The 27,709-nt window shown below is 41.8% G+C and overlaps 2 protein-coding genes across 3 annotated transcripts in view; one reads left to right on the top strand and one right to left on the bottom strand.

The window, feature by feature from the left end:
* Positions 1-914: 914 nt before the first annotated feature.
* Positions 915-15,912, bottom strand: LOC119734684. Of its 2 annotated transcripts, XM_038208211.1 has the most exons (14): positions 15,794-15,912; positions 13,446-13,629; positions 12,615-12,795; positions 11,837-11,951; positions 10,673-10,778; positions 9,925-10,034; positions 8,247-8,442; positions 7,554-7,713; positions 7,079-7,299; positions 5,943-6,079; positions 5,274-5,471; positions 4,246-4,892; positions 3,536-3,653; positions 915-3,224 (listed from the first exon to the last, which is right to left on the bottom strand). In XM_038208211.1, exons 2-14 carry the CDS (start codon positions 13,582-13,584, stop codon positions 2,757-2,759), a joined length of 2,796 nt encoding a protein of 931 aa, XP_038064139.1. In that variant the 5' UTR covers positions 13,585-13,629; positions 15,794-15,912; the 3' UTR covers positions 915-2,756. The 2 variants fall into 2 exon arrangements, with proteins under 2 accessions (XP_038064139.1, XP_038064141.1); XM_038208213.1 differs by lacking the exon at positions 15,794-15,912 and having other exon boundaries at positions 13,446-13,875.
* A 963-nt stretch (positions 15,913-16,875) lies between these two features.
* LOC119734963 (3-phosphoinositide-dependent protein kinase 1-like) overlaps positions 16,876-27,709 on the top strand; it is a 39,859-nt gene continuing 29,025 nt past the window's right edge. The window contains exon 1 of the mRNA XM_038208623.1: positions 16,876-16,998. Coding sequence (XP_038064551.1) covers positions 16,975-16,998 — 24 coding nt within the window. The 5' untranslated portion in view covers positions 16,876-16,974. The remainder of the gene's footprint in view (positions 16,999-27,709) is intronic.

The following is a 27,709-nucleotide window of genomic DNA, read 5'->3' as shown; positions in this document are numbered from 1 at the left end:
TGCAAAATAGGGCAAAATCAAATGTTTCTGGAAAACTGCAATTTGTAAGGGCTTAAAATTGCATTTTTAGCAAAATTAGGTAAAATGAGATGTTTATGAAAAATTTCATCTGAAAATCTTCATCTAGTCAGTAAACACACATACATTTAAATAGTTTCCAATACTTATTCTATTTGATACCACTTGATCTCACACAGTAAAAATTAACACTTACGGACTTTGCCAGACTAGCTATTTCAGTAACAGATCTTACAAGTCTTTCACAACTTATCTATTACCCACGTTTGTGCAAATTAAAGGTATAGTCCATCATTTGTAATTGGTGCATTTTGTTCGTTCGAAGCAACACACAAGCTGATGAAGTTTCAGCTAAGCTTCAGCGGTATTTTTCGAGAAAAACAACATTCTAAGATCTCGGTTTCAAATCCAAAGTTGCTGAATCATGTTTTGAATTGGGCCTGAATCCAGCGTCCGAGCCTGCACGTTCGCACTGAGCCGAATGCAGCTACGCGATGTCGCGCACCGATTCGACGAATTTAGCAGCCGCGCACGTGTGTGCGTCGTGTCAACGCTTGCGCGCTCTTCGCCGTATAAAAAAAACCCGAACTACTAACGGAAATTTCCAAGACGCACCATTGGAAAAGCCTTCTTTCGTTGATTACTTCAAAATGACAGCATGCCAGAAAGAATAATTTCACAGGGAGTTTAGTCCTCTTACTATCTTTCAACCAAGCATGTTTTTCAACAATAATTACGTCAGTCACTTTTTGGATAGCTTTAAGGAACTGTGTAGTGTTTCAAAATGAAACGCAAACTATGCATGCTATGCTCTGACTGCTACATATAAAAGTCAGAAAATATTCGTCGGAGTCAATGAAATTTTGGAAATAACTCCATTGATATTGCACTGATCGTAGTTTAAAAATGTCACATACTGTAAAACCTTCACTTTATTTCACACACACACAAAGCGAAACAAACGTTTTGAAATTAAATCTGCTATGAAATCTTTGAGGTCCAGTGACAAGCTACTCAACAAACTGTGACAAAGCCATTAAGTGTTCATCCCTTTAACTTGTAAATTTGTATCAGTATTCTTGCATAGATAAAACTAATGTCGTTAGGAAATATCACTCTAACTTGGGTCCGGCTTGGTGCCGAACCTTGTCAACAATATTATCACCCAAATTGTGACTGACTTGATTGCAACTCTGTGTCCACATTTTTCCATTCACTCAACTAAAACCAACATCAACTTTCATACAACAAAACGAAAATACAATTTTTTTCCAACGAAACTGAATACGGTTACGGAAAAATAGAGATAATATATTGCATACCCAATTTAATAGAAGTACAAGTTTATTAGAACCAGCAAATGCTGACATGTATGGTGAATGATCAAGGTCACTTGTGAGTATCCACACTGGTATTATTAATAAATACCTTACTTTAAGAAATATAAGCGTAGTTCTAATACATAATATCATTCAGTATTTACATCAGAGTAAGAAATCTCTTTAAAAAAAATACAAGGCTTACATTAAAAAAAAAAATCCAAGAAGGGAAAGGCACTATTTACACACAGGTATTGTTAATAGATACCTTACTTTAGAAATATAAGTGTAGTTCTAATACATAATATCATTCAGTATTTTACATCAGAGTAAGAAATCTCTTTAAAAAAATACAAGGTTTACATTCACAAAAAATTTCCAACAACGGAAAGGCACTACTTCAACAACCACTGTGAATGATCAAGGTCACTTGTGAGTATCCACACAGGTATTGTTAATTTGTACCTTACTTTAAGAAATACACGTAGAAACAATAGTTCTAACATATACTTTCATTCGATATTTACATCAGAGTAAGAAATCTCTTAGAAAAAATACAAGGCTTACATTAAAAATATATTGTTTCCAACAATGGAAAGGCACTACATAAACAACCACGATTTGTAGTTTTTTCTTAAGGCGATACACCCCCCCCCCCCCCCTCACCCACATACATGTACATTCTTATAATTTGTGAAGCCTTTTTGGAATGTTCCATTGCATCAATCTTTTTATAAAAGAGCAAATAACATAGGGGAATCGGGTTGGCGAAGTGGTCAGTGTCCTCACCTTTGACCTCTGTGGCCAAGGTTCGATTCCTGTCCTGGTCCACATGTGGATTGTGGATTAGGTCTTCAGTCCCTGCCATGGGTTCCCCCTGAATATTCTTCTGGGGTTTTTCTCCGACCTCTGTAATTTCTCCTCATTGTCTCCTCTCTACAGTTTTTTTTCAGGTTTTCAACCCACAGTGCCTGGGGCACTTTTGAAAAATCCTTGGATTCATTACCAGAAAGAAGTAAATAACACTGATAAAACATGCTTCCAAAGCTTAGGCCGCCTCCAAATCTCCTGTCTAGAGCTATTGACCTATCGTAGTAGAATTGCGTGAGAATCACATCAACGCAGCTTGTGAAATATTGTCCAATTACATGATATATACAAATGGACGCAGAACGCCCAAAATCTGAGACACACAAAACTTAGTGTACAACATTTCCATAGGGTTGTCTAAGGGGCGTGGCTAACTCACAAACGGCGACAGGTCAATTGTCTAGGTCTTCGCCAATTAAAACTACTTGGGACTAAACTGACAAAAGATGAAGCAGTATCTGTGAAAGCCCGTTTTGGACACAGACTTAGATGATACACCCCTATTCTTGGGTATAGGAAAAGTTAGAATTTCAAATTCCTGGTTATGCATCAGACTACAGAGCAAGATGCACTACCCGTCCTCTTCCGTGTTCCATCCATCCTGACTATATTTGAATGGCTGCACTCTTCCTTTTCATTCCTGCTGTTGTTCTCATTCTCCTTTTTCGGCATGTGCTCTAGTTGCCTGGATGCCGCTTGCACCTCTGCAGGTTTAGAACCAGTCCTAACTGGTTCCTCAGAACTAGTCCTAACCGGTTCCACAGAACCAGTCCTGACCCATTCCTCAGAACCAGTCCTAACTGGTTCCTCAGATACATCACCTGACTGGTTTGAACCAGTACTGACTGGTTGGGATCCAGTCAATGCAGGTTCGTCAATGCATGTGTCGGGCTGCTTTGAACCGGTCTGGTCCGGTTCTGACTGGCCAGTGGCAGCTTCTGGAGGTGGGTCCTTCTTCGATTCATTCTTCTTCATATCTGTACTGTCTCCCTCATTAAGTGACAATGAGAGTAAGTACTGGAAACAAAATGGAATAAAATAAATGAATATAACTATGGCCACTAGTCTGAAAGATTAACCGATTCTTAATCTGAAAAGTTCAATTTTTCAAACTGTGGTCAGCTTTTTAAAAACGGTATTGAAGCATGATTCCAATTGTAGACATCCCACAAACATAATCAAACAATTTTAAAATGAGCTCCTTTTCTGCTCTAATTAATATCTAACAAAGCTCTCCCAAAAGATTTCCCCATGACGAGATTTCTGGACTTCAAACGATGTCAATCTTTTTCCCGTCTTCTTGGAAATTTTTAAATGGAATAACTCACCTCTCCAACTACATCAGTGTCGGTTGTGAAAGCATGGTCCACTTGGGACTGCAACTTCTTCACATTCAGGAGGGTTGGCAAAGCTTTGACTTCGTCCGATGGTGGCTTGGGTATAGTCCTGTTCAAGAATCCAAATCACCATTTGCATCACATGAAATTATATACACACTTCACAAATCTTTTGGTTAAAAAGGAAACCAACGATTAGGTTTGGAACACCACATGCTCTTCTCATTAACTGTCACACTGGAACGCCAGAGTTTAAAATCATGATTCTCTCAATAGGTCTCTCGCAAAAGACGTCATTTCCTAAAGACCACCCACATGCAACAGCATTTTGAGCGTCAACTTGCATAACGCGCATCGGCTGCATTGTATTTCAAACACATTTCGAGCAACAAGCGCGCGTGTTTGGAACATTTTCAACACTGTGCAATGTGTGCCTGACTGCGTAAAATACGCAGTTGCAGTTTGCCTACAGAGATGCCGTCTTTGAGAGAGACCTATTACCACAGGATTCTGTGCTTACGATAACAACTCTGTGCTTAAAGCACTTGCATAGAAACTTTGATTCCTTAGTTAAGGATGCATGCATGTGCACAAGCCAAAACTCTTTACTAACCATCATGCTCCAAAATAGTATTGAGTTTTGAAGCACTTCTGAAATCGTTTCCATCATCATATTTCCTTATGGACCAAAAGTGAACTACCTTTGTCGTTGTATTTCCAGGAGAATCTGGCAGGCTGCTTCATGGAGGGCCAACTCGGTCGGCTTGGAGATGTTATTGTCCGCTCTCTCCAGCACGTGCATGCTGACGTCTACCTTCAATACGGAGCACAGCTCCGGCCAGAGATTGTCCGCAGCGTTGACGCAGAACGGGACGAGGTGGAAATAGGTCGGCCGCTGAGGCAGCGTGTGAACTTGGACGGGGAACAGGATACGACTGGTGCTGAGACGCTGGCGAGAGAGGGCGATGTTGAACTCTTCGCTCTTCTCCATGCAGTCCACATAGTGCGGGGACAGGAACGCCACAACATGCTTCGCCTGGTCCATCAACGCAAGCCGTTCGTGGTCCGACGCGGCTTTGGTTTTGACCACGACGCCTTTGACTCGCGAGAGCACGGCGGCAAGGTGCTCTGCGTATTTCTCGTCTTCCGCGGCGTAGCTGAATGCCACGTCGCATTTGCTCGCTTCATCCTGGCCCTTGTCCCATTTTGGGCGCGTTGGCAAAGACTTTGGTAAAGCGGTTGGGAAAGTTGATTTCGTTCGAAGCAGTGAGCTTTTGTCTCCATGTTGATATTTAAACTGAAGTTTTCGCAAGTTCTCGGTGACTGCATCAGTGTTTATTACCAGATCCTACAACGAAACAAGTAACCAATAACTTAATATGAAACTTTCTCTTTTAAAAGCTGCCAGCCAAAAATTAACTTCCGTACTGAATTTACAGCTTTGATTTCAATAGGTTATGTTAAGTTGACTATAACCGGAGCAAGGTTGTTGAATAAACGTGGAAAGATGGCTCTTTTAGTAAGAAGCATGGATTTAAAAAAAAATCTCATAGTAGGGAAAATATTCTTCATTTTAATCAAAAGTGAAAAAGTTTTTTTCAAATTCCAGTGATGAACATTTCATATGAGCTGCCATGATTGTATTATTTCATTATTAATAAAATAAATTAAAAATGTTTTAGTAGGATCTTGAAAACTATATTTGAACTTAAAATGAATTTATCCATACCTCATCCTGTCCAAATACTTCTTTCCCATTGGCTGCCGCATCTTGTCCAGCCAGCCAATCAACGACAGCCGTGCAAGTGGTGTCTACTGCCTGCTGGAAGTTCCCACCTTTGGCATTCACCATCTTGACCTTGGTGAACTCTGCCGTGACCCCATAGACGTCTTCAATGCACATGGGGACAAGCTTCAGTGAACCAGACTAAACGAAGACGTACACAAAAAATAGTTTTGCCAATTAGCATTCTGCTCTTGAAAATCATAAGAAAAGACCTCTTTTCTCATAACAGTCTTCTTCCCGCTAAAATTGAATTCAACATTTGGATGGAAATACAGCAAAGTTTGTAGTCTTTTGTAGATCACTTTTTATGGAATTGATTGTAAAATTTAAATTTCCTCAATGCAAACCAACCAACCAACCCCAGCAATCTAAGTGGTTGATCTGAAAGACTTCTGCACTAGTAATCAGAAGATTCTGGCTTCAAGTCCCACCCAAAATCAGCTGATGAAGCTTTCTCACAAGCGCCCTGTCAACACTGACTACACATCTACGATATTCCACAAAAACTGTGTCTCTTTATAATTGAAATAAAGGTTATTTAATTCACTCTTTTTAAGAAAGTGTCTGTAACGTTGTTATGCTAGGGAACGTTTAAGCCTATTCTAATCTTACCTGTGAGCAATGCTTAGCCAGTGCCAGGTTATACTCTTCTTGACACACAGCTGAGGCCAGGTACTTGTTGGAGATGAGGGCCAACATGACTCTGGTACCGTCGATGGAGTGATACAATGTACGCTGCCATGCACTGCCTAAAGACGGACAAAATAAAGAATTGGACCAAAACAGAAGAGTACTGAATACAGTGATGCTGGAGTTGTGTGCTGGAATCGTTACCATTCTTTCTTTTAGTGAAGTATGACACATACCACACAAATATCTAAAGCCTTGTAAATAAATTTTTTTGGGCTATACCTGGAGTGCAATTTCATTTTCCTCTGACTGACTGGCTGAGTCACTGAGAATAAAAGTCCTAAACTGCAAATTTTAGGTGCACTTCGTCCAGGTAAGCCTATTTATATTACAGAAACATTCACAATGCACATTTAAAGGTACAGTCCATCATTTGCAGCTATCTAAAAAGTGACTGACAAAATTATTTTTGAAAAGCATACTTGGTTTAAAGATAGTAATGGGACTAAACTCCCTGTGAACTTATTCTCTCTGGCAAGCTGTCATTTTGAAGAAAACATTGAAAGAAGGCAATTTCCAATGATGCCTCTAAAGACGTCTTTTTGGAAATTTCTGTTAGTAGTTTGTTTTTAAATTGGCGAAGCCCGTGCAAGCGTTGACACGATGCACATGCGCACGACTGGTTGCTATAACTCGTCAGTTCAATACGTGACATCGCGTAGATGCAATCGGCTGAATGAGAACATGTCCCAGACGCTGAATTAGGGTGCAATTCAAAACATGATTCAGCAACTTTTGATTTGAAATCGAGATCCTAGAACATTGTTTTCTCAGAATATACAGCACTCACAGAGCTAAAACTTCATCAGTTGTTCAGCACCCTTCTTTAGACTTTGAGCACTTTTGTTGCTTCAAACAAACATGATGCACATATTACAAATGATGGACTATACCTTTAAAGAAATGTCACTTTCCCTACAAAAAAGAGAATAAAATTTCTCAAACAAATTTTCAGACCTGTTTTCAACTCCTGCATGTAAAAGAAAGACGCAGCTCTAGTTAAGAAGTTTTAGAATCAAACTGAAATAAGGTCAAAGATTTTTGAATGACTTTTGTACCTGTTTTTAGCTCCTGTATGTCAAAGAAAAGTCGCAGGTCTGGGTTGAGGCGTTTGAGCGTTGCCACGATGTGGTTGGCCCTCTCTGAGTCAGCGTGGGAATAGGAGACAAAGACGTCGTACTGAATGGAGGGATCCATTTGGGGTTTGGCTTTTAGGGTGACACTCAACGAGATGATGATCTGATGGCAGGCTTCCCCGACACGCTCGGTGACACTGGATCTGTGAAGCAATTGGACAATTTGGACCAATGAGTCAGAAGTCAAGGCTTTGCTAATGACCTGCATATGGGGTGTTCTAAATAAGAGTACATACATGTACATGTATGCCGTAGTATAGCCATGTCCAAAATAGGTATTCTTTTAGACGGCTATGGTTAGTCATACAATAGGAAAATGACAAAAGCTCAAGTCATAATCACCCTATTATATTAGGTCAATCAACCTTTCATGCACATTTAGTCTGGCTCCCTTTACCTGCAATCTACATACTGCACTTGTGTCATGTACGTGGGTAAGGTACTCTCCTCGATGTAGAACGGTGCCAGCATGTTCCGCATGGCCTTCCTGGAGCAGCACATTGCAATGTTGTATTGCTCTACGCAGGCTGTACACTGGAGGTAGTTGGGTGTCAAAACTGCGGGGACAAATCAAAGTTCTGAGATTTAGAAGCGTGATCGTTTCAAGCACATTTTGTATGGATTCTGTGGACAAGTTTCCTCAGTGGCAACTAAGCAGCACGCCTTTTGCATATGCTCCATGCAGTCTCTGGCAAACGGTTACACTCCGGCGAAAGCAACGTGCCAGCTATTGTGTAAAGCTACTGTCCCGCAATGGATTATCTGAACAAAAGCTAGCTCAAAACTATCCCCATTGCAGGGGGCCTCCATGATTGATAGAAGTGAGTGTGTCCGGATTGATCAATAGCAGTGTCATTAAATTGGGCCAAGACCAGACCTCCTGTTCAAGCAAAATAGAGATTCATTTGAGGCCCAACAACACGTGCACCTCTTCAGTGCCACACTGCGTTATCCAGGTGCGTGGGTCATTCGCCCATGCACGCACACTTTCGTGAAAACCAGTCCGACATTAACCACAGCTGTGAGATTTGTCCCATCATCATGGAGCGGAGCTCCGAGGCGCAGTCTTTCAGAGGTTGTTATTTCTCACCTGTGATAACCCTAGCACTGTGCATCATGACCTCATACATGTCTTGCTGCCAGACCGAGTCCGCGTTCATCACCTGGCGACTGTCGAAGATGCGAACGTCCGACTTATTGGAGCGCAGTTTGTCTGTTATGAGGTCAACGACCTTTGCGTCGTGCTTGCTGAAGGAGAGGTAGACGTCAAAATCTATCGTGATTTCCTGGGGGTCAAAAGATATCAAACAAAACAAACTGAAAAATAATGTAGCAATACTACGGAAAAATAAAGGAAACAAAAAGAAACAAAAACTAATCCGCGCAAAAACTATGGCTTTTCCAGAAGTGCAGAGAAAAGCCAATAAAAAGCAATGCTTCGCAAACTGATCTGGCATGTGCTTCGATGTGATGTAGAAATCATTTTTCAAACCAAACAAATATAAAAGAATGTTTTTTTTATGAATCAAAATAAGAAGGGCAACAAGTTTACATGCAACAACTCCACCATGCTGACAACTACTTTAATGAATAAAGTCTAAGGTCAAAGTTCAAGATCAAAGTTCAAGGTCAAATATATGGTTTATTAAAATATATATTTTATAAACTTAAAGTTTATTAACAGTTCTCAGCTTCATATTTCAATGAACATGTACATGTTTATAATACTTCATAAAACTGGACAGTATCTTGAGAAAGATGCCTAAGCATACAACTGTAATGGCTTCTGAATCAACAAAAATTTAGATGGTTATGTCATATCGCAGAGTTATTATTGAAAAAACTAAACTTGCAATTTTAAAACATCAAATACAAGGATCAGGCATCATTGTGTAAAAAAATAAATTGATGATGTTTCAAATTATTAGTCTATGAACGACTCATTTGAAAGTTAAAGACAATGGACCTTACGGGTAGCGGCCAATCGTGGCGGGCAACTTTTGTTATTTTAATTCAGTAACAATGAATACACACGAGATTCACGCGTGCATGTCCCAGCAAAACAAAGACATTTCCCTCTGAGATGGCTGCCACGAATAAGGTCTATCAACAAACATTTCCCTCATTTACCCAAGAAAATATATTCAACTTCAGAAAGATATTTAACTTTAAACTGTTTTAACTAAATTCCTATACAAATAAAACTATACTTAAAACTCTTCGGATCGCCTAATATTTTGTTCATCTAATTTCTTTTATATTGACATGTAGTCCTTTCTCTTGATAACGTTTACATCTTATAAAACTGATTTGGTGAAGAACACATCACATGAATATTATATCATTAGGATAATTTTTAAATGCTGTAGGCCAAATCAATTTCAATACTGGGTGTTGCCCCTCATCGACGTATTTTTTATACAATGTATACCCTGTGTTGCCTCGAGAGATTGTGAGAAAAAAGACACTTGGGTGGGAGTCTCCTGCTTACTAGTGCAGACGTCTTACCACTCGACCACCGAGCTTGCCGAGGTAAGTAATTTCTAAATGAAGCAAAAGTGTGTGATTGGATAAAACGCAGTGGACAATCATGATGTCAAAACTACAAGGTACAAAATACTGGCTGACTGCAGTTGCTACAGTATGGCAAAGTCAGCACTGGCCACTGAAAGTCACGGTGAGAATCATAAATTAACGTTGACAGGTGTGATTGGCACACTGTCTTGCTCGTGTGTTTGCTCGGAACAAGCCACAGTACTCTGCTGTACCTTGGGAGTCAAATCCTGCATCATGTAGCGTCCCTTCAGCTCCTCAAAACTCTCCAAGACCCTGTGGAAGTCTCTGGTTGCAATTCTCTCCATCTCATCGTCATCCTTGCCTAAAAATATAAGAATTGATTTGTTATTTCTCCCGTATTATTTACTGTTTTTCTGAGTAAATTCAATATTGAGTTCTGCCTATCAGTGATGTAATTCAGTGTTGTCAGAGGGCTTGCAAGAACATGTCACACTGAGCTTATTCGGATGGGACTCAAAAAATGACCTCCTGAATAATAGTGCAAATGTCTTACCGCTCGGCCACCGAGCTTGCCATGTCAACCGACTGGTGTGACACTGATAAAGCATAGGGTACCTCAACCGATCACTATCAATTGTATTGTTCTGGGTCTCAAATCTTAATGTAAAATTGAATTCCTTGTTTTATTTTCAGGATTACGCAAAGCTGCTATGCTTTGTTAATGTGCTTCATATACGCACATTCTTTCCAAATCTCATGTGAAAACAATGAAAAAGGTTTTTTTCTTGAAAATTGCGTGCACTGTAATAATACCATTTTGGGGTACTACAAACACATCAAAGATTACTGAATAAGTTTACATGTTGCTTTAAATCGAAAATAACGTCTTTAACAATGTTTAAGTTTTCAAAGTGCCGTTAAATTTACGTTGAAAAGTGCTTCAATAAACGTGATATTTAAACAGCCTCATTCGCTCAACATTTGGTCCATTGAACTTGCCTTGGCAGTACAGCACTATCTTCAGCATGCGCAGTGGCAGGCCGGCTTTCATCCAGTTGACGGCTGCTTCCACCATGCCTTCAAGCATGACCACCCGGCCAAAACCCTGCACAAAAACACAGTGCCAGACAATTAGCTTAGTGGGTAGAGCAAGTAGCACATTACTGAAGTTAAGCATTGCTGACTGCAGCTAGTACCTGGATGGGAGACCACACCAAGACGCCTAAGAGTATGAGTGCACAACCACAGGGATATGACACCCTACAAGTTTCAGCGACTATTTGGGGAAAAAGATTCTATTTTAAGCAACAGGCCTTCAAATACAATACCAAAGACTCAATCCAGTGATTTGAAAAAAATCCAAGTTTCTTTTCAAAACAAAATACTTTTTTATTATTAGTTTTTGTTTTGGGGTTTTTTTTGGGGGGGGGGGAGGGGAATCACAAACCAGCTAGTTGGGATATGCAGATATCCTGAGCTTTGTGTCTAGTACCCTGTTCCATTTCCTTTAATATGTGTGGCTCATGAGACAGACTACTAGACGGCTATTTAATGAAAACATGCATACAAATGAACAGAATGTTTTATTTGCGTCGGTTGACGTAAGTCGCCCTTCATCTATTTCCCCCTTGTAGGAAACCGACTCAACTACATGTGGGCTAAATACTTGTGACGAGCTTCCTCTGAAAGATCATACGCAGTTCATTTTGACCTTGGCCTACATGTACATGTAGGAAGTGACAATTAAGCACATACCACAGACATACACATTCAACAGTTTAGTGAACTTAGGCCGATAAACACAACCTCAAATTGTTGCATTCACAAATTGAGATGTGTAACATGCCATAAAGTAAGCTGCAACATGTTAAAAAAAAACACAAGTCATCTTTTCTGCTGCATTTTTGCTCAATCTTCAATGAAAAGACTATATATACATATACACTTTTGTATTCTCTATAAATGAAACTTATATCAAATAACTCTTCCCTCAGGATTTGAAAATTAGGATGATCAGATTGGTTCTTCTTCGTCAAAATAAATGAATCCTCCCAAAATTTGCAGCTACAATTTTGCACTTGTGTACAAAAGAATATATTGGAACCCACCACAAAGCAACATGGGTTTCAGGAATTGTTCTTGAGTTGGGTTTGCAATATTTACCTGGTCCCCTGTATTGAGGAGAGGTGTAATAACAGTGCCATCTTGGTTGTTGAGTACGGGCACCAGACAACGGAAAACATCGCCCACCAACTCCTGAGGGCGCCGAGACCCAAATCTGATGGAAAACAAAAACATTGTTACAAACTTTTATTCAATTGGTATCATGGGGTTTGTGGTAATGCAAAATCTCTTTTGAAGTACTGCTCCACTCTGGAAATGCCAATCTTAAGTCACATATAAGTACATAATTGCAATACTTTTTTTTTTATAAGGTTAAAGACGACGGCTAAATAACAGCCAGATTCATTTACTGATTTGCATTATACCGACCAACCGGTGCAAAAATTCTATCTTATGAATAATTATAGTGCCCGCTGCTACGTGTGCATCAGATTCGAATCAGCCAACCGATCCCGCAAGCTCGGTGGTCGAGTGGCAAGACGTCTGCACTAGAATGCAGGAGTTCGTGGGTTCGAGTCCCACCCGAGTCATTTTTTTCCAACTTTCCCTCTGGAGATAACACACTGAGTATACAGTGTTTATTCGTCGGTGAATGGCAAAACCTAGTACAGTATTGGTCTTATATACCACCCGACGCAAATTTCAAATTATGAAATTTAGTCTTATTAAGTTCTTGCTAATGTCGTTAATAATTCTGTACTACGCTCCATAAAAGAATTTTTGGGGGCGAGTGGGGAAGGGGGGGGGGGAGGGCTTGGGAGTGAAAATGAATGCCCTCTTTAATGCGTTTTGTGTCCTATTAGAAAAAACTCCTTACAAATTTGTTTCGAAGCACATCAGTCTGTTGTAGGGTTTGTCGTCTGGTAGCGGCTTGGACCACCAGCAGTGGTAGAGTTTCCTCAAGTCTTCCTCTTTGTCTCTTGACAATTCCCGGACGTGGATCTTGAGGTTCCGCAACAGCGCCCCGATGACGGATGTAGGGGTAGGGGCGTAGTCCCCTGAGAATAGGGGCAAAATTAAGGGTAAAATAGGGTTACCTTTAACGAAGACTTATGTGGAAAAAAATGTAAAATGTTGTTATCGTGAAGTTAATTTGCCGAAAAACAACTGATCAAAATATGTATTTCAGAAGTTCATTAAACTCATCTGACGCGGTGTATATCACTCCCATACCCAGAGATTATCTAGGCTGTCCTCGAGACACTTTCAAGACTTGATAAATGCATTTTACATGACCAAAGGCAACAGTAATAGAAATACAAATGGGCAAAGTGAAATTTCACTCGCCGCATTGATTCATTTCTGTCTTGTACATGTAGGCCCTATTATTCCTTGCCTTGTTTCACAAAGCATTGCCGGCAATTGCCAAAGTTTCATACAGATGTGGAATGGATTGACTGACACTACACGCATTGGTTGCATGAAAAACCACTCCAACTGACAGTTATTATGGATAAAAAAACAATAGACTAATGCTACTAAAGGACTTGAAATTAGTCCAGCAGGAAGTTTGAGCGAAGAAACAGGGAAAAGAGTCCTATTTTGTCCTTTAAAACTAGTCCTGTTCACAAGACTCATCAGTGGACGGATTGTTCCCAGAAAACATTTAACGAATACAGACCAAAACTTTAGGGACAAATTTGTTTACCTCGGAACGCTGATATGAGAATGACGTCTACTTTGTCCTTGCGTTTCAGCCTTGTGATGTCCCCGAGGCACAGCTGGATTTGACACTCTCCGTTTTGTGTCAGCACGGTCAACGAATCCTTGACTAAAAATCCATCCATCGTAAAGGCACTCACTTAAGTCTTTCCAACAACAGCCAAAATGTTCTGAAAATGTGCAACAAAATGCAATAACAGCAAACTTTAATAGTGTGTATAAAGTACAAGTACTTGCCAAGACTTACAACAGCTGATAGAGTCTGAAGTGTTCACACTGAAATGCTGGACTTTTAACTACTTCAAAATCTATTTTTGACTCTGATCTGTCGACGTTTGAACAGGAAGTTTTGCCTACGCTTGTAGGTGTTGGCAAACCCATAGAAACCAACACAGGAACAGACGCAGGAAGTTGTACGCAATAAATGGTGACTTGGCAACTTAACAGTCAGTGTGACCTTTGTCAATTCAACTATCAGTGAGGTTTGGACTTTAGACTACATGTACATGTATGGCAGAGAGTTTAAGTATTTTTTTTTCATTCCGTTATAAATGAAAGAATAAACATGTGCTTGGCCTAATTAAAAATATATGTACCAGTACGTTTAAAACCAGCTGGGGGCCTAGCTGCGGATAATAGGCCTACAAGGGCACATATTTTTCCCCCATTTTAAAAATATCTTTCATATGGAGGGCATGGGGGGAATTTGCTTCCCCGCCCCCACGTTTGTTCCTTGCCCCCTCCTCCCAGTTTGCCCCCCCCCCTCCAGTTTTCTGCAAAATACTTTATCAATAAATATATTAATTATGTTTACTTTCTTCACTGTTAAGATTCATTACATGTAGACACATTTTGGGCTTATAAATCTCTCCAGCTCTAGTGTTGAATTCCAGATGAGCATTGGACTTAATTTAGCTCGAGTAGGCCTACATCAAACTCCAGCTCTAATGCTCATCAGGAATTCGACATATTCAAATAAATCTCGGAAAATTCCAAAATATACATAATTTCTGTAAACTTGATAAATTCTGATAAAGCATTATTATCTCTACTTACATACCCAGCCAGATGTTTGTCAGAAAATTATGTTCTTATTTTTTTGGGGTATTTTCAAAGGGTTCACTTTGCACTTGAAAATAAAATCGGAAAATCACGCCAAAATAAACTTTTCTTCTAACTTTGTAACGGGTACATAAACTCGCGATTTATAAACGGGAGTGTTTAGAACTTGATGAAATTTCACTTTCTGTGAAATTTCAGTTAAAACTTTTGCTCTAGCTAGGCGCTACAGGCGAAAAATCAAAGTGCGCCACGTTGGGGGCCGCACCACGTTAGGGTACATCAATATACAGAGAGTCCCGTTTTTTAGGGCCCCTTGCAAACATAGTCTCAGCTTCAGCTCTATCGAATGAGCATTTGGAGCTGGAGTTGCTTGAGTTACTCACATGACTCAAGCTACATTGTACTTTGGAAAGAATTTTCTCCCAAAAGCAAAAGTCATTGGTTATACCCAAAAAAAATGGAACGGAAAATGAAATATGAAAAAGGCCTTAAAGCTTCAACTTTAATGTGCATCTCAAATGTCACCTGAAGTTGAACACCTTGGAGAGTTGTGAGTATTTTGAATAATTTTGGAAAGTGCACGTACACGTATTACCACTGTGTGTTGAGTACCTAATACATGTAGCAGCACTTCTAGAAATAGAAGGCTCTGTCGTGTCTGTGAAGGCTCACAGAGCCTTCAAATTCTAGAAGTAGTCTGCTAATGGCAGTACTTCTAGAATTCAAGGCTATACTTGATAATTATTCCTCAGTAACTAGGCCACAGTACACGTCTGGTTTTCCAACCTACTGAGCAGTTTAGTCCAAACAGTCTGGCGCACCTTTTTTTGGCATTTTTATTTTTACATACCACTGTATTACTTCTAGAATTAGAAGGCTTCTCTGCGTCAGCCGGAGAGAAGCCTTCTAATTCTAGAAATACCACTGTATGGTTGTATTCTATGATTTCTCATCTTTTGACCTCCGAGTAGATAAGGTAATCTTTCTTCAATTTTTTGGAGAAATTAAGACATCTTTCTGCAGTCCATATGCGCCAGTTTCAGACTAACTCCTCAGTTAAACTGAACCAGACGTGTGGCCTATAAGCGCAGCATTTACTAGGCCACACAAGCATGACAAGTGGGGCTACATGTACATGTACATGTACGCACCACTGGTCTTGGATTTTTTAGTGCGACTGGGAACCTTAAATTTGCTCAATCTTATATGTGACAACCTCTGATCTCTCCCGTCATCACAGCATGATTGAAACAACAATGTAACATTACTCACAAATAGACTCAGATCCACTTTCTGACCAGTGTATTTCTTGCTTTTTCATACCCGATATCTTCTCGCGTTATGTTGCCTGGCAAACTTAACTAAATTATGCCAAAAATTAATTGCACACCGTTAATGATAAATGGCGCCCTCTACATTTTGATGTGGCGCAGATCGGGAGTTGCATTTCTGCCTCAAAGGAGATTTCATTTCATTTCATAATCATTTATTATTTCGCAGGTACACAAACAATACATGACAAAAAAAGAGTGTATACACATATATATACGTTATAAACAAGTAACTACAATAATGGTAATTCTGTGGACAAATAAGCAAGTAGGAAAAAAAGTGCACCCCTAAACCGGCCTTGCACTCTAGTGCAGACTAAAAAGTTAATAAATATTAACCATATCGAGTAAAAATAAAAAGTTTTCATGCGTCGGCAATCCGCTGCAAACATGCCAGGCATGTAGATAAGAGGGGTTACATTTTGAATGCACACATTTTGGGGCACTGGAGGCAATTTGATATTTGGGGAGGGGGAGAGGAAACCCCCCCCCCCCCCCCCCCCGTTCCCCCACCCCACTCCATGCCCACCCCATACCGCTCATATGCATAGTCTTGGGTTGGTGTTTGGTACATTTTAAGAGCTTCAATTTCCGTATTAAGACATACTTTAAAAGTAGCTCAACCCCCACCCCGGCCCTACAATCCCCCCCCCCCCCAAAAAAAACCTGACACTGAAAGTCAAAAGGATGCATTTCTCCATGGTTAATGGCGGAAGAAATAAATACAATGTAGATGGAGGATCAATTAGACAATAATAATTAATAGACAAATCGACCAACTAAGAAACGATTTGAATTTTATTACAAATCACGGTAAATATTCCTGAATCGCATGGCTTCAAAAACAAGCTGATTTTATGTAACATTTTCTGGAAAAAAAATGTATAATTATTTCCTCAAATCCATCCGTCATTTTTATTTTTTATACACCGAATTTGACCCTAATTATAAAATGCATCATTCGCCGCATATAATAACTTCGCTGGTCTCAAATCTACTTAACGTTGTAATCTATATTTGAAAGGCGGGCACCATCCAGTCGGCTAAAATGGCTGCCCGCTAGTGCTACTTCGACGAATCGAAGAAAAAAGCCGGTCCCCAAAGGAGACTTTTTCACTAAATATGGCGAGTCATAATGGAGAGATCGTAAGTAGAACCGTTACAGTTTTTATAAGTGCGTGGGAATTTTTGGAGGTTAAGCATTTTAAGCGTGATTTCGAGATGTTTGTGTGTTCTTTATCCGACATGTCCGACTCCGAGGACTCCGACTAGTCCTTGGGTTTGGTGTTTCGAGGACTACTGATCAGAGTGCAGTTATCATGGTCATTGGCCAGTCATTGGCAATAGGCTATGGCACCACATTGACATTGACAGACTGACATCATTTTTGTACATCAGGGCTTGCAAGTTGCATTATACTGTGCACAGCATTTAAAAAGATATTATAGACATGATAGAGCCATGATCATCGTACATCATTTATGATGTTGCAGAATTTGTACAGCTTTAATATGATGACTTTTTGTGGATGAAAAAGGATGATTAAAAAATGTTGTGTTTTTCGGGAGTTTTAACGATTTTTAATAAATGTAAACTTTTCCCAAAACTTGCAAATTTTCCCTCACCATGTCTGTTAAAAGGTGCCATCTACACATGATCTTTAATGGTGCTTTAATTTGTCCATGAAAGTTTAAACGATTGAGTGGGATCCGATAGTGGTCCATTGTCATGTCAGACCTGCTGTGCGGGCAGCATCCACCAATACCACGATTTAGAAGACAGTTAAGACTCTAAGAGATTGATTTTTTACTAAAATAATGAATAATGAGTAATGAAAAAAAAATGTCATCTGGACAATTTTCGAATGCAAATTTAAAAATTTCATTCTCATGGGGATGGCCCAATGCAGATTAATGCTGTTTTAATAAAACAGCATTAATCTGCATTGGGCCATCCCCATGAGAATGAGAATGAGAATGAAAATTTCCATAAAACTTTTATGGAAATTTTCTTATCTTGCATTAAGGTGATTTGTTGCTGTGTTGATACATGGCAGTAAGCCAGTGAGCAAACTTTTAGCACTTCTAAACTTAAGTTTTTCCAGTTGAGCAAATTTTGGGTTCACGATTTGAACAGAAAATCCCTGAAATGAACAGTGTCTTCCTTAAATGACATCATGGAAACAGCGCCCTCAGCACGGACATTTTAAAAATGTTTTAAAGAAGTGCACATTTCAATCAAATTAATAAAGGGGATGTCAAATAGTTTTCATTCATTTAAGAGGAGTGGAAAGTTACACTTAAGTGTTTTACTCAGAAAATGTATCGCCTGTTCCCTTTAATAAAAGTTTTGGACTTTTTGGACATGGGTCAGTTGACTCTTAAATGTACATGTACGTACATGTAGAAGGCACCCTGGTCGCTGATACATGTACATGTACAGTATGCTACATGTTAGCCCCATAAATGTGGCCTATTTACTGGACTGCCTCCGTAAACATAGGCCACACATCCACATGTACAAAAATCGTGTCGACTTTGCCAAATTTTGATTTTCGCATTTAGGCTTAGTTTGTAGGGTTTTTTTGCTTTAGAAGCATACTCACCCTCTTTATAGGCTAATCAGAAAGTGCTGCCTTTTTCAGATGTATATTTTTTGTGAAATTTCCAGATTCATTTTTACACGTTTGCGTATCAAAATTTCAACATAAAATTTCACAAAAATTAGACATCTGAAAAAGGCAGCACTTTCTGATTAGCCTATAAAGAGGGTGAGTATGCTTCTAAAGCAAAAAAACCCTACAAACTAAGCCTAAATGCGAAAATCAAAATTTGGCAAAGTCGACACGATTTTTGTACATGTGGATGTGTGGCCTATGTTTACGGAGGCAGTCCAGTAAATAGGCCACATTTATGGGGCTAGCTACATGTATGCTACATGTATGCTACATGTATGGGTTTTTCAATCATCCTCTCTTATTTGTACATATTTGTGGCTCTTCAAATTCTCCACAGATTAGACCTATTTGCGTCCTGGGTATGGATGACAAACAATTGTGCATAAACCTATGGAGGCAGTGAACCAGTCGAGCGTTTTCTTCAGTATTTTTCCAAGATTACATTGCAATCTTCAATTCAGCTATGCATATTTTTTTTCTAAACATGTGTGAGGGGGGGGGGGAGGCTGTAGGATATGGCATTCTACCCCTTCTCTTGTCACTAAGAGTCTGGAAATATTGACTCCCCATTCCATGCAATGTAGTATTGTAACAATTTGATAGGGAAATTTGACTGCACCACTGCAGACACAAACCTGCATAAAGGGGACGTGAATTGATGCGGGTCCAAATTTCATATAAAACTGTCCTTCTCCTGTGCTAACTCATTTTAGGGTTTGAATACCCATGAACAGTGCACTGTTTTTAAGCTGACCTTCTGTGCAATTTTGTTTGTGTCATTATCAGGCCAGTAATCAGATCGGTCAAACTGAGTCAGCTGATCATCAATCTGAATAAACATGTACATGTAACTATTGCATACACATGTACTTGCAGCAGGGTTTGATTATGATCAAGGAGGTGTACATGTACATGTAGCCACACCCACTAAAACATGTAAGATGACCTAACAAATCGGCAAGATTTTATGAGAATACAGCATATCTGGGCACCATGTACAGTGTTTGTTGTATAGGATCTGCATACAACGTGTGTAACATCCTATTTTTTGCATTGATTTGTGCGGGTAATCACATATCAAACCATAACAACTTCTTGCCCCTACATGTGTAGACTACATGTACTGCCGTGTACAAAATATGTCGTACTGTACAATACATGTTATGTACTGTACATTATGTGTTCATACCGGTGTCATATGTAAATCGGACTCGTATGAAAATCGGAATCTTTTTCCCTTTTATTGGTTAAACCCTCTCATGTGACCTGTCCCTCTCCTAATTATCTATGCATAAGCATGTGCAATACCACCAATGAGTCCGTATTTCATACATGTAAAACCTAAATTCATGCTACACTGGTACATGTGCATTGTACAATACATGTACATTGTACAATGTACATGTTTGTACACAGGTCATGTCTTGTTTACATGATCTTCATCTGCCTTCGGTTATTCTCTGTTTACCCCACCCTTTCGGAATGATTCATGATTCATTCATAAACCTGTACTCTGACTAGTCTTACAGCTTTGCAAATGATAAACCTTCCTGGGTTTACAGAAAAGCAACCCATGGTTATCTTTATCAATCATCAATTGTTATTTATGTGGAAAAACTGGTTTCTCTTGCACTGTTTTTCAGTCAGCTGGGCCCAATTTTATGGCGCTGCTTATTTAACAGTAAACAGAAAAGTTGTTGGTTCGTGTGTATTGCAGAAAATTGTGCTTACCTTTACATGTACACGTGGCACTATTTTATGGTGTGGATGTGCTAACGGTTGTGCGCCCATGGAGATTTCTAATAGTTGCGTCACTGATGAGTTTAAGCAAATTTTGCCTCTGGGGTTAAGCGTGCCTTTTGCTGTCTTATTGCTTAAGGTCTCCATGAAATAGACATTGATACTATACATGTAGATGGAGGCTGTGTAAGCAGAAAGTTGTACGCTTAGCAGTTAGCAGTGTCCTGAAATTGGCCTCGGTATTTATATTGTAGGTTTTGTTTACATGTGTGGCATTCTTGGGAAGTCTAGACCAGATCTGGAGGCCTCCCAGTGACTTGGGTGAACTAGAGGACGGGTCAGGATAACTACATGTACATGTACATGTACTGTACCACATCTGATGTGCATGTACATTGTACATGTAGGCCTACTATATGTTGGTCAACTGTTGATGGGAAAGGGAGCCCTCGTGTGATGCTACTTAGGCAGTGTGAAAATAAACAAGGAAGAAAGTTGTCATGGCTTTAGAAGGGAGTGTTTGGGGAGTGGTTTTGATTGGTAGTTGTACCATGGAGCTATAGCTCCATGATTGTACTTTGCAGCTTCACTGTGAATATACCTTATGCCTTAAAGCTTCTTTTTATTCATCTGTTAAAATCCTGCAAAATCCTCCAATTGCCACCTTGTAAAAATTGGATGCAGCCTCAATCCTCCAAAACCATCCATTATTTCTTGAATTGTTCAGTGGAGGGGTGACCATTGTCTCAATCCTTCAAAATCCTCCAAAAATCAGTGTTAATGGGTTGAGGCAGTGCCGATTACGTTCAGAAGCAGTGCGGATGATATCGAGCACAATTAAGTCAATTGACTGAACATAAACATTGCTGGGTACAGCCTGTGAACTCGACAAAATGCGTCCTCCAAAATGAACCGACACTTTTGTGTCATTCATCCTCAATCCTCCAAAATCCCCCCCAAAAAACGCCTAGAGGATTTTTGGGGATTGAGGAGGGTTAGGGTTTCAGTCAAAGCAACACAGAAAACCCGCAGAGATTCCTGCAGAACTATTAAAAAAAAATTGAATATATTGTGACGTGTGGTGCCAGCTCTCCTGCGTCAGGCTGGTTTGGTTGGTAGCGTGCCGTCCCGATGGTGTCCTATCCCTGCAGTGGTGGGCCACAGCACCAGGCTATCCCCGCTTCTCGGCTGATCGGATCAGCCAGTAGACTGGTAGTCAGGGCAATGGAGCAGGGGAATGGAAGTGGAGTAGGGATGGGGTGGAATAGGCGGAGTCGGAATGTGGGTGGAGTAGGAATGGGGCGGAATAAGCGGAGTCGGAATGTGGGCGGAGTCGGCGGAGTCAGAATGGGGGTAGACCAACTTGTATCCCTTGGGACTTTGCCCTTGACTTAGTCCTAAGTAGACCCTATACCCTAAGACAGACTAGTAATTGGTGAACAGAAACAGTAATGAAGTACAATGGTCATGCCTTTAATCATCATCATCCGTCATGTCATTCCGCATAATCAAGAGCCTGAGCAATTAGTCTAATCATCAGAGAATCAAGCAATCAACTGACTAAATCCTAGCCCTGCAGCTCCTTTTATAGACTGTGAGCCCCATAAGCTAGTGCACAACTTCTCTTTGCCATACAACAGTGCATAAACTCAATTGACCAATCAGAAACAAGGATTCCTTATATGCAAAGTGTGGGTGACTCACAGTGTGCTAGTGTATTTAAAACATACAGTTGGTGACTTAATTCCTATTCCGTCACATAGCCCCCCTCCCAAAGTTTTCAGTCCCTGAAAACTACAAGAGCTTTTAATAAAACAACTCAGATGAAATAACTAAGACGAAAATATTTTACATGAAAATTACGTTTGGTAAATCTTAAGCACATACCAATACTTCTCGGAAACATTACTTTGAAAAACAACAACTTGGTGGTTCAAAACTTAGCTTTAAAACCTGACTTACAAATATCTCAGATCTGAACAAAATCGTATAAACTTTAATTTCTTCAGAAAACATTCCTCAATGTTATTTTTATAGAGATTTAGGAGTTTAGGTGGAAGTTCTTGTCATCCTTTCCTGATGGCAGGCTACATCGTTCCAACAGATTGTGTTGCCGTATTCCCTGTTGATGTCCTCTTCACCCTCTGAGGTGTGTAGCTGTCCCTGGTTACCTGGACACTGGACTGGTCCTCCTGGCGTAGCACTTTGTGGAACTTCCCCCCTTTTCGTGGAAGTACTTCTTCCACTTTCGGAGGTTGACGTCGGAGCAGCTTGCCTCTGAGGAGGAGCCGAGCGGCTTGCAGCTCAATTACAGGCGTGATGTGGACGGTCTACTGGACTTTTGGCTGGTCTTGGCCATTGTGCTCCCACCCCGGTGGGTTTTTTTCTCGTGCCGATCCCGGGAGTCCCTTCTAGAGAACCGTTCGTCGCATCCACCACAGCGAAATTGGGCCTGTTCCCTGTGGCACTCTCTCAGGTGTCTGACCAGGTTAGATCTTTTGGTCGTGGTCATTCCACACCCTGGCTCTGGGCAGCGGTGCACTTCTTGCCGGGACGGGTCTCGGGGGTCTCGTTGCCTGTCTTTTCCCTTGTCGGCTCCCACCTTGAGCTTGTCTTCTGGCATCTCCCCTCGTACCTGGAATCTCGGTGGAATGCCCTGGTGGAATACTGTTTGAATTCCTGTGGAATGTCTCGGTGGAACATCGGAATATCGGTGGAGGGATGCCGAAGTCTTGGCGGAATGTGGCTGGAATGTTGCTGACTTTCCCCCAGTGGAATGTTGTTGAACCTTCCCTTGGAATGCCACTGGAATGCTGTTGGAGCACCTCACTTTCCACACACGTGGCCTCACCATGATGTTCTCTCTCACCATGCTTGGCGCTTTTGCCACATGTTGCTTGAGTAGTCCATGAGCCTTTCTTCCATGGAACTTCGCATGGCCACAGCTCTCACAACTCGTTGCTGTTGTCCGTACATCCTTCGTCATGCCCGACCAGTAGTAGCGTCGGCGCACTATCTGCAGTGATTTGTAGACGCCGGGGTGACGTGACACTTTACTGTTGTGTAGTTCCTTGAGAACTTTCTCTTGCAATGTGGGCGGTAGGACCATCTGCCATCTGCCGCGTTTTCCATTCTCCAACTTCCATTGACGTGACAACACACCATTCCGGATCCGTAGCTGCCTCTGAGCCCAGTATGTCTTCATAGCTGCCGATTCCTCCGACATGGCTTCCCATACTGGCTCCTCACCATTTTCCATCGCCCGCATCATCGGCCCAATTGAAGAATCCGCCAGCTGTGCGTCCCTCAATTCCTGCAGTGTCCACCGTGGAGTTCTTGTCAACGTCCATGCCCCTCTTTCATTTTCTCCAATGGACTCCTTGAGAGTAACCTTTGCCGTCGCCGTGTCGTGGCTCTGCTCTGGTAGAGACGGCTTCCCCACGACTAGCTGTGTTAGTCCCTTGGGGTTTCCAGTAGCCCATCCTCGGCTCGTAGGAGTTGGACAATTTCTTTTGAAATGTCCCAAGCCCCCGCAATTGTGACAGGTTTCGATGTCCCATGGTTGTCTTCCTCCTCCATCTCTCCGAATCCCAGCATCGTTTACTCCTCCTTCGTTACTCCTCGGAGCTGCGGTCTTGCTGTGCATTGCCTCTGCTAGGCCAGCTATCATTGCCTCCAATGCATTGAGTTGTTCCAACATGCCCTGTGTATGCCGGTTGAACTCCTCTCGAGAGACCGTCTCGACGTACCGATGCGGCTTTGGAGGTTGGCGACCACCTTGGCCCCCCTGCCTCTGTCTCTCGGAGTTGATGAATGATTCTGTCTCCAGAGCCGCCCGTATCGCCTCATCCAAGGACTTAGGGTGTGCTCTGAAGATTCCCGCACGCACTTCTGCATCTGGGATGGCATCCATGAAATGCCCTCGGGCGAGTCTTTCCCGTGAATCTCTGGGGAGCTCAGGGTATGCCAATTCCGTCAGCCGTCGGACGCTGTGACCGAGTGCTTGTAGACCTTCGTTGACCCCCCTTGTCCTACTCCTCAGTTCCGACAGGAATCTCTCTGCCTGCTCCCCGGGACCAAATCGTCTTTCCAACCTTGTAGTAAGGTCGTTGTAGCTCAGTGTCTCACCCTGGACCCCGTCTCCAAGCACTTGCTGGGCCTGCCCCTTCAGGCTTGCTGCCAGGAAAAATGCTTTCTCTGCAGAGGTCCACGCGTTGATCGTTGCGCAAGACTCAAAGTGAGCCTTGTAATCCCTCCAGGGAATATCCCCTGAAAACCTGTCTGGAACAAAACTCGGCTTCCGTTGTGCTCGGTGGATCTTCTCATCCCCTGCACCTGTCTTTTTCTCTGGTTCCTCCGTGGGCCCCTCTGGTTTCTTGCTCCCAATTGTCACTCCCGCCAACCCTTGCTCCAGTCCCTCCACCTTCATCGGTGAGGAAACCTTCGGTGGTAGCTGTGGTTGACTCGACTCCATCTTGGTAGCAAAAACTGGACCCCACGTGCTTGACCGTTCACTTGAAACCGGCCGGTACTCGCTTCCGGCTCCCGCTCCGGGCACCTCGAACGGTCTCCCTTGAGCAGAAGCGGTGCTTATGCTTGCTCCGCTTGTAGACTGCCTTGCTGCTGCTGCATACCCTGGGGATGTCCGCAGTCCTGCCGTCATAGTGCTGAAGACTAGTGGCACGTAAGGGCCGAACCCTGGTGGTGCTTGCCATGCTCCACTGACGGAAGTGATTCCTGGTGGTGCGGAAGTTCCAATATTCACACTTCTGGTGGAATATTCCCTTGCTCCCGCTCCGCCCGGGCACCAGTTTTCGATCTTCCCGATCGTCACTGGTAGCCTTGGTGCTTGCTCTACTCTGGCTCCTGATATCTGTAAGTTGCTCACTGGAGTAGAGGTGCTCAGTGGGTTCAACATTGGCAATCCTCCGGCTGGTTCCCCCAGCTCGCCCATCCATCCACGTTGTGGAGTTCTCTGTTGAGACCCCTCAAGATGTGCAGGGTTGATGCTCGCCATCGGTTGCCTTGCCCACTCTTCTCCAACTGTTGTCCATGGTGTCGATCTCCCTAGAAACAGCCCTGGGTTCACGGTGGATGTCATTGGAGAGAACTGGAGCTGCGATGCTTCCTGGGCCGGTTGAAGGATGCTGCTTGCTCCGCTCGTCGCCGCACTTCCCACAGCCGCTGGAAATAAGTCACTGCCTTGATACCGGAACTCCACTCCCGAGTCGACTTCTTCCACTCGGTGCCTCCCCGGTGTAAGCACTGCTTGCTCTCTTTGTTCCATTCCGTTGTCTTCTTCCTTCAGCTGCTGAATTCCACTGAAGTTTCTCTCCTGGTGGATCCCACCGCTGCCACCAATGTGACGTGTGGTGCCAGCTCTCCTGCGTCAGGCTGGTTTGGTTGGTAGCGTGCCGTCCCGATGGTGTCCTATCCCTGCAGTGGTGGGCCACAGCACCAGGCTATCCCCGCTTCTCGGCTGATCGGATCAGCCAGTAGACTGGTAGTCAGGGCAATGGAGCAGGGGAATGGAAGTGGAGTAGGGATGGGGTGGAATAGGCGGAGTCGGAATGTGGGTGGAGTAGGAATGGGGCGGAATAAGCGGAGTCGGAATGTGGGCGGAGTCGGCGGAGTCAGAATGGGGGTAGACCAACTTGTATCCCTTGGGACTTTGCCCTTGACTTAGTCCTAAGTAGACCCTATACCCTAAGACAGACTAGTAATTGGTGAACAGAAACAGTAATGAAGTACAATGGTCATGCCTTTAATCATCATCATCCGTCATGTCATTCCGCATAATCAAGAGCCTGAGCAATTAGTCTAATCATCAGAGAATCAAGCAATCAACTGACTAAATCCTAGCCCTGCAGCTCCTTTTATAGACTGTGAGCCCCATAAGCTAGTGCACAACTTCTCTTTGCCATACAACAGTGCATAAACTCAATTGACCAATCAGAAACAAGGATTCCTTATATGCAAAGTGTGGGTGACTCACAGTGTGCTAGTGTATTTAAAACATACAGTTGGTGACTTAATTCCTATTCCGTCACAATATATTGGATCATTGAATAGTTGAAAATTGTAAAGAGTTTTGTATTTGAAAATACTTCAGTTTTCTGTTTTCCTCTAAAAACCATACTGTTGTAAAACAAAGCATATCCTGCACCCACAAAGTGCCTTTTAACTGTTTTTTTTCCCCATGGTGATTGCCGCAGTCCATCATATTGTAATTTTGTTTTTCGGCCTACATGTACATTATTTCAAAAGAAAAGGGAATTTCAAACAATCTTTAGAGAAAGCAGGAGGTCGTGGGTTCGAGTCCCACCCGAGTGATTTTTTCCAACTTTCACTCGGGAGGTAACACACTGAGTATACAGTGTTTAAACGTTGGTGAAGGGCAAAACCTAATTTAATCTTTAGAGACCTGTGTTCTCCATAAATATGCCAAATGTTAAGTGATAAATTCGGAATAAAAAAAACTTGTAGGTTAAGGGCCCAATTATACAAAAACAACTTTTTCCTTGGCTTGACCTACATGTTGGTATTCACATCGTGTGAATTACCAGGCTATTAAAGTTACATATTTATTGTCTGCGTGATTATAAAATACACCCAAGTTTGAGTGGGCGACATTTTAATTCTTGTAATCCCTGCTTATAGTGTCACGTATCAGTCCTGCCTGCCAAAAATAAATTTGCACTGTTGTGTGAATATGTCTGTGCCGTACATATAAACACATTTCTTATGGGAATATACATGAATGCACATATGCATCATGTACGACTTAGTTCAGGTTCATACATTGTAAATCAAAACTGAATTGTTCGGTGAGTTAAAATTGGACACAAAAGCAGCACACACACTGTCAAAAAAAAACCACTTAGAATTCATATCCTGTGTCCTTCTTTTTAAAAAAGGGTCAATTTTTTTTCTCTTTTTTACCCGAGGCTATCGTATGACGTTCGACAAAGTGTCCTGTGCGACACAGCTTCATTCTTAGATGTAGATGACCTTTGTTATGTACCACGTTTCCAGTGTAACAGCATCTGCTGCGTCAGGCTTCTAGTGTCGCTGGGCTGCTGTTGTTGACGTCTCGTCCGTAGTACTGGGTTACCTAGCCCTTCTCCATGTCGGAGGAATTTTTGTTGTTTTCAGGTGGCCTGGGTTTTTTCGTCAACAAGATTTGTTTTTCACGCTTATCATCGGGGCAGATTGCGACATTCAGGAGAGGCTGGCCCGCCGGCAGTTGTTTACTTCTTCGTGGATGACTTCTCACTCATTGTTGTTGGCTCAGGGTAGCAATTATTGCTTAGCCTATTTTTGGGGATGCTTGTTATTTGGAATTTTGAAAACACGTCAATGGAGATACATATTTTGGGGGTTTGTTTTGGTAAATTGTTTAACGTACAATTTGTTGCCCGTCCCTCCTAATTAGCCATA

Source organism: Patiria miniata, unplaced genomic scaffold, assembly GCF_015706575.1.
Source record: "Patiria miniata isolate m_02_andy unplaced genomic scaffold, ASM1570657v1 HiC_scaffold_28, whole genome shotgun sequence".
Classification (NCBI taxonomy): Eukaryota; Metazoa; Echinodermata; class Asteroidea; order Valvatida; family Asterinidae; genus Patiria; species Patiria miniata.
This window is presented reverse-complemented; position numbering and strand designations above follow the sequence as displayed.

Excerpts from the sequence above, each read along its gene's own strand:
- LOC119734684 (XM_038208211.1), bottom strand. The coding sequence starts at position 13,584 with ATGGATGGATTTTTAGTCAAGGATTCGTTGACCGTGCTGACACAAAAC. Across the intron at positions 11,952-12,614 it reads ATGTGCTTCGAAACAAATTT|ATTTGGGTCTCGGCGCCCTC; the intron begins GTAAGGAGTTTT and ends GTTTTCCATCAG. Across the intron at positions 3,654-4,245 it reads CTGGAAATACAACGACAAAG|GACTATACCCAAGCCACCAT; the intron begins GTAGTTCACTTT and ends ATTCTTGAACAG.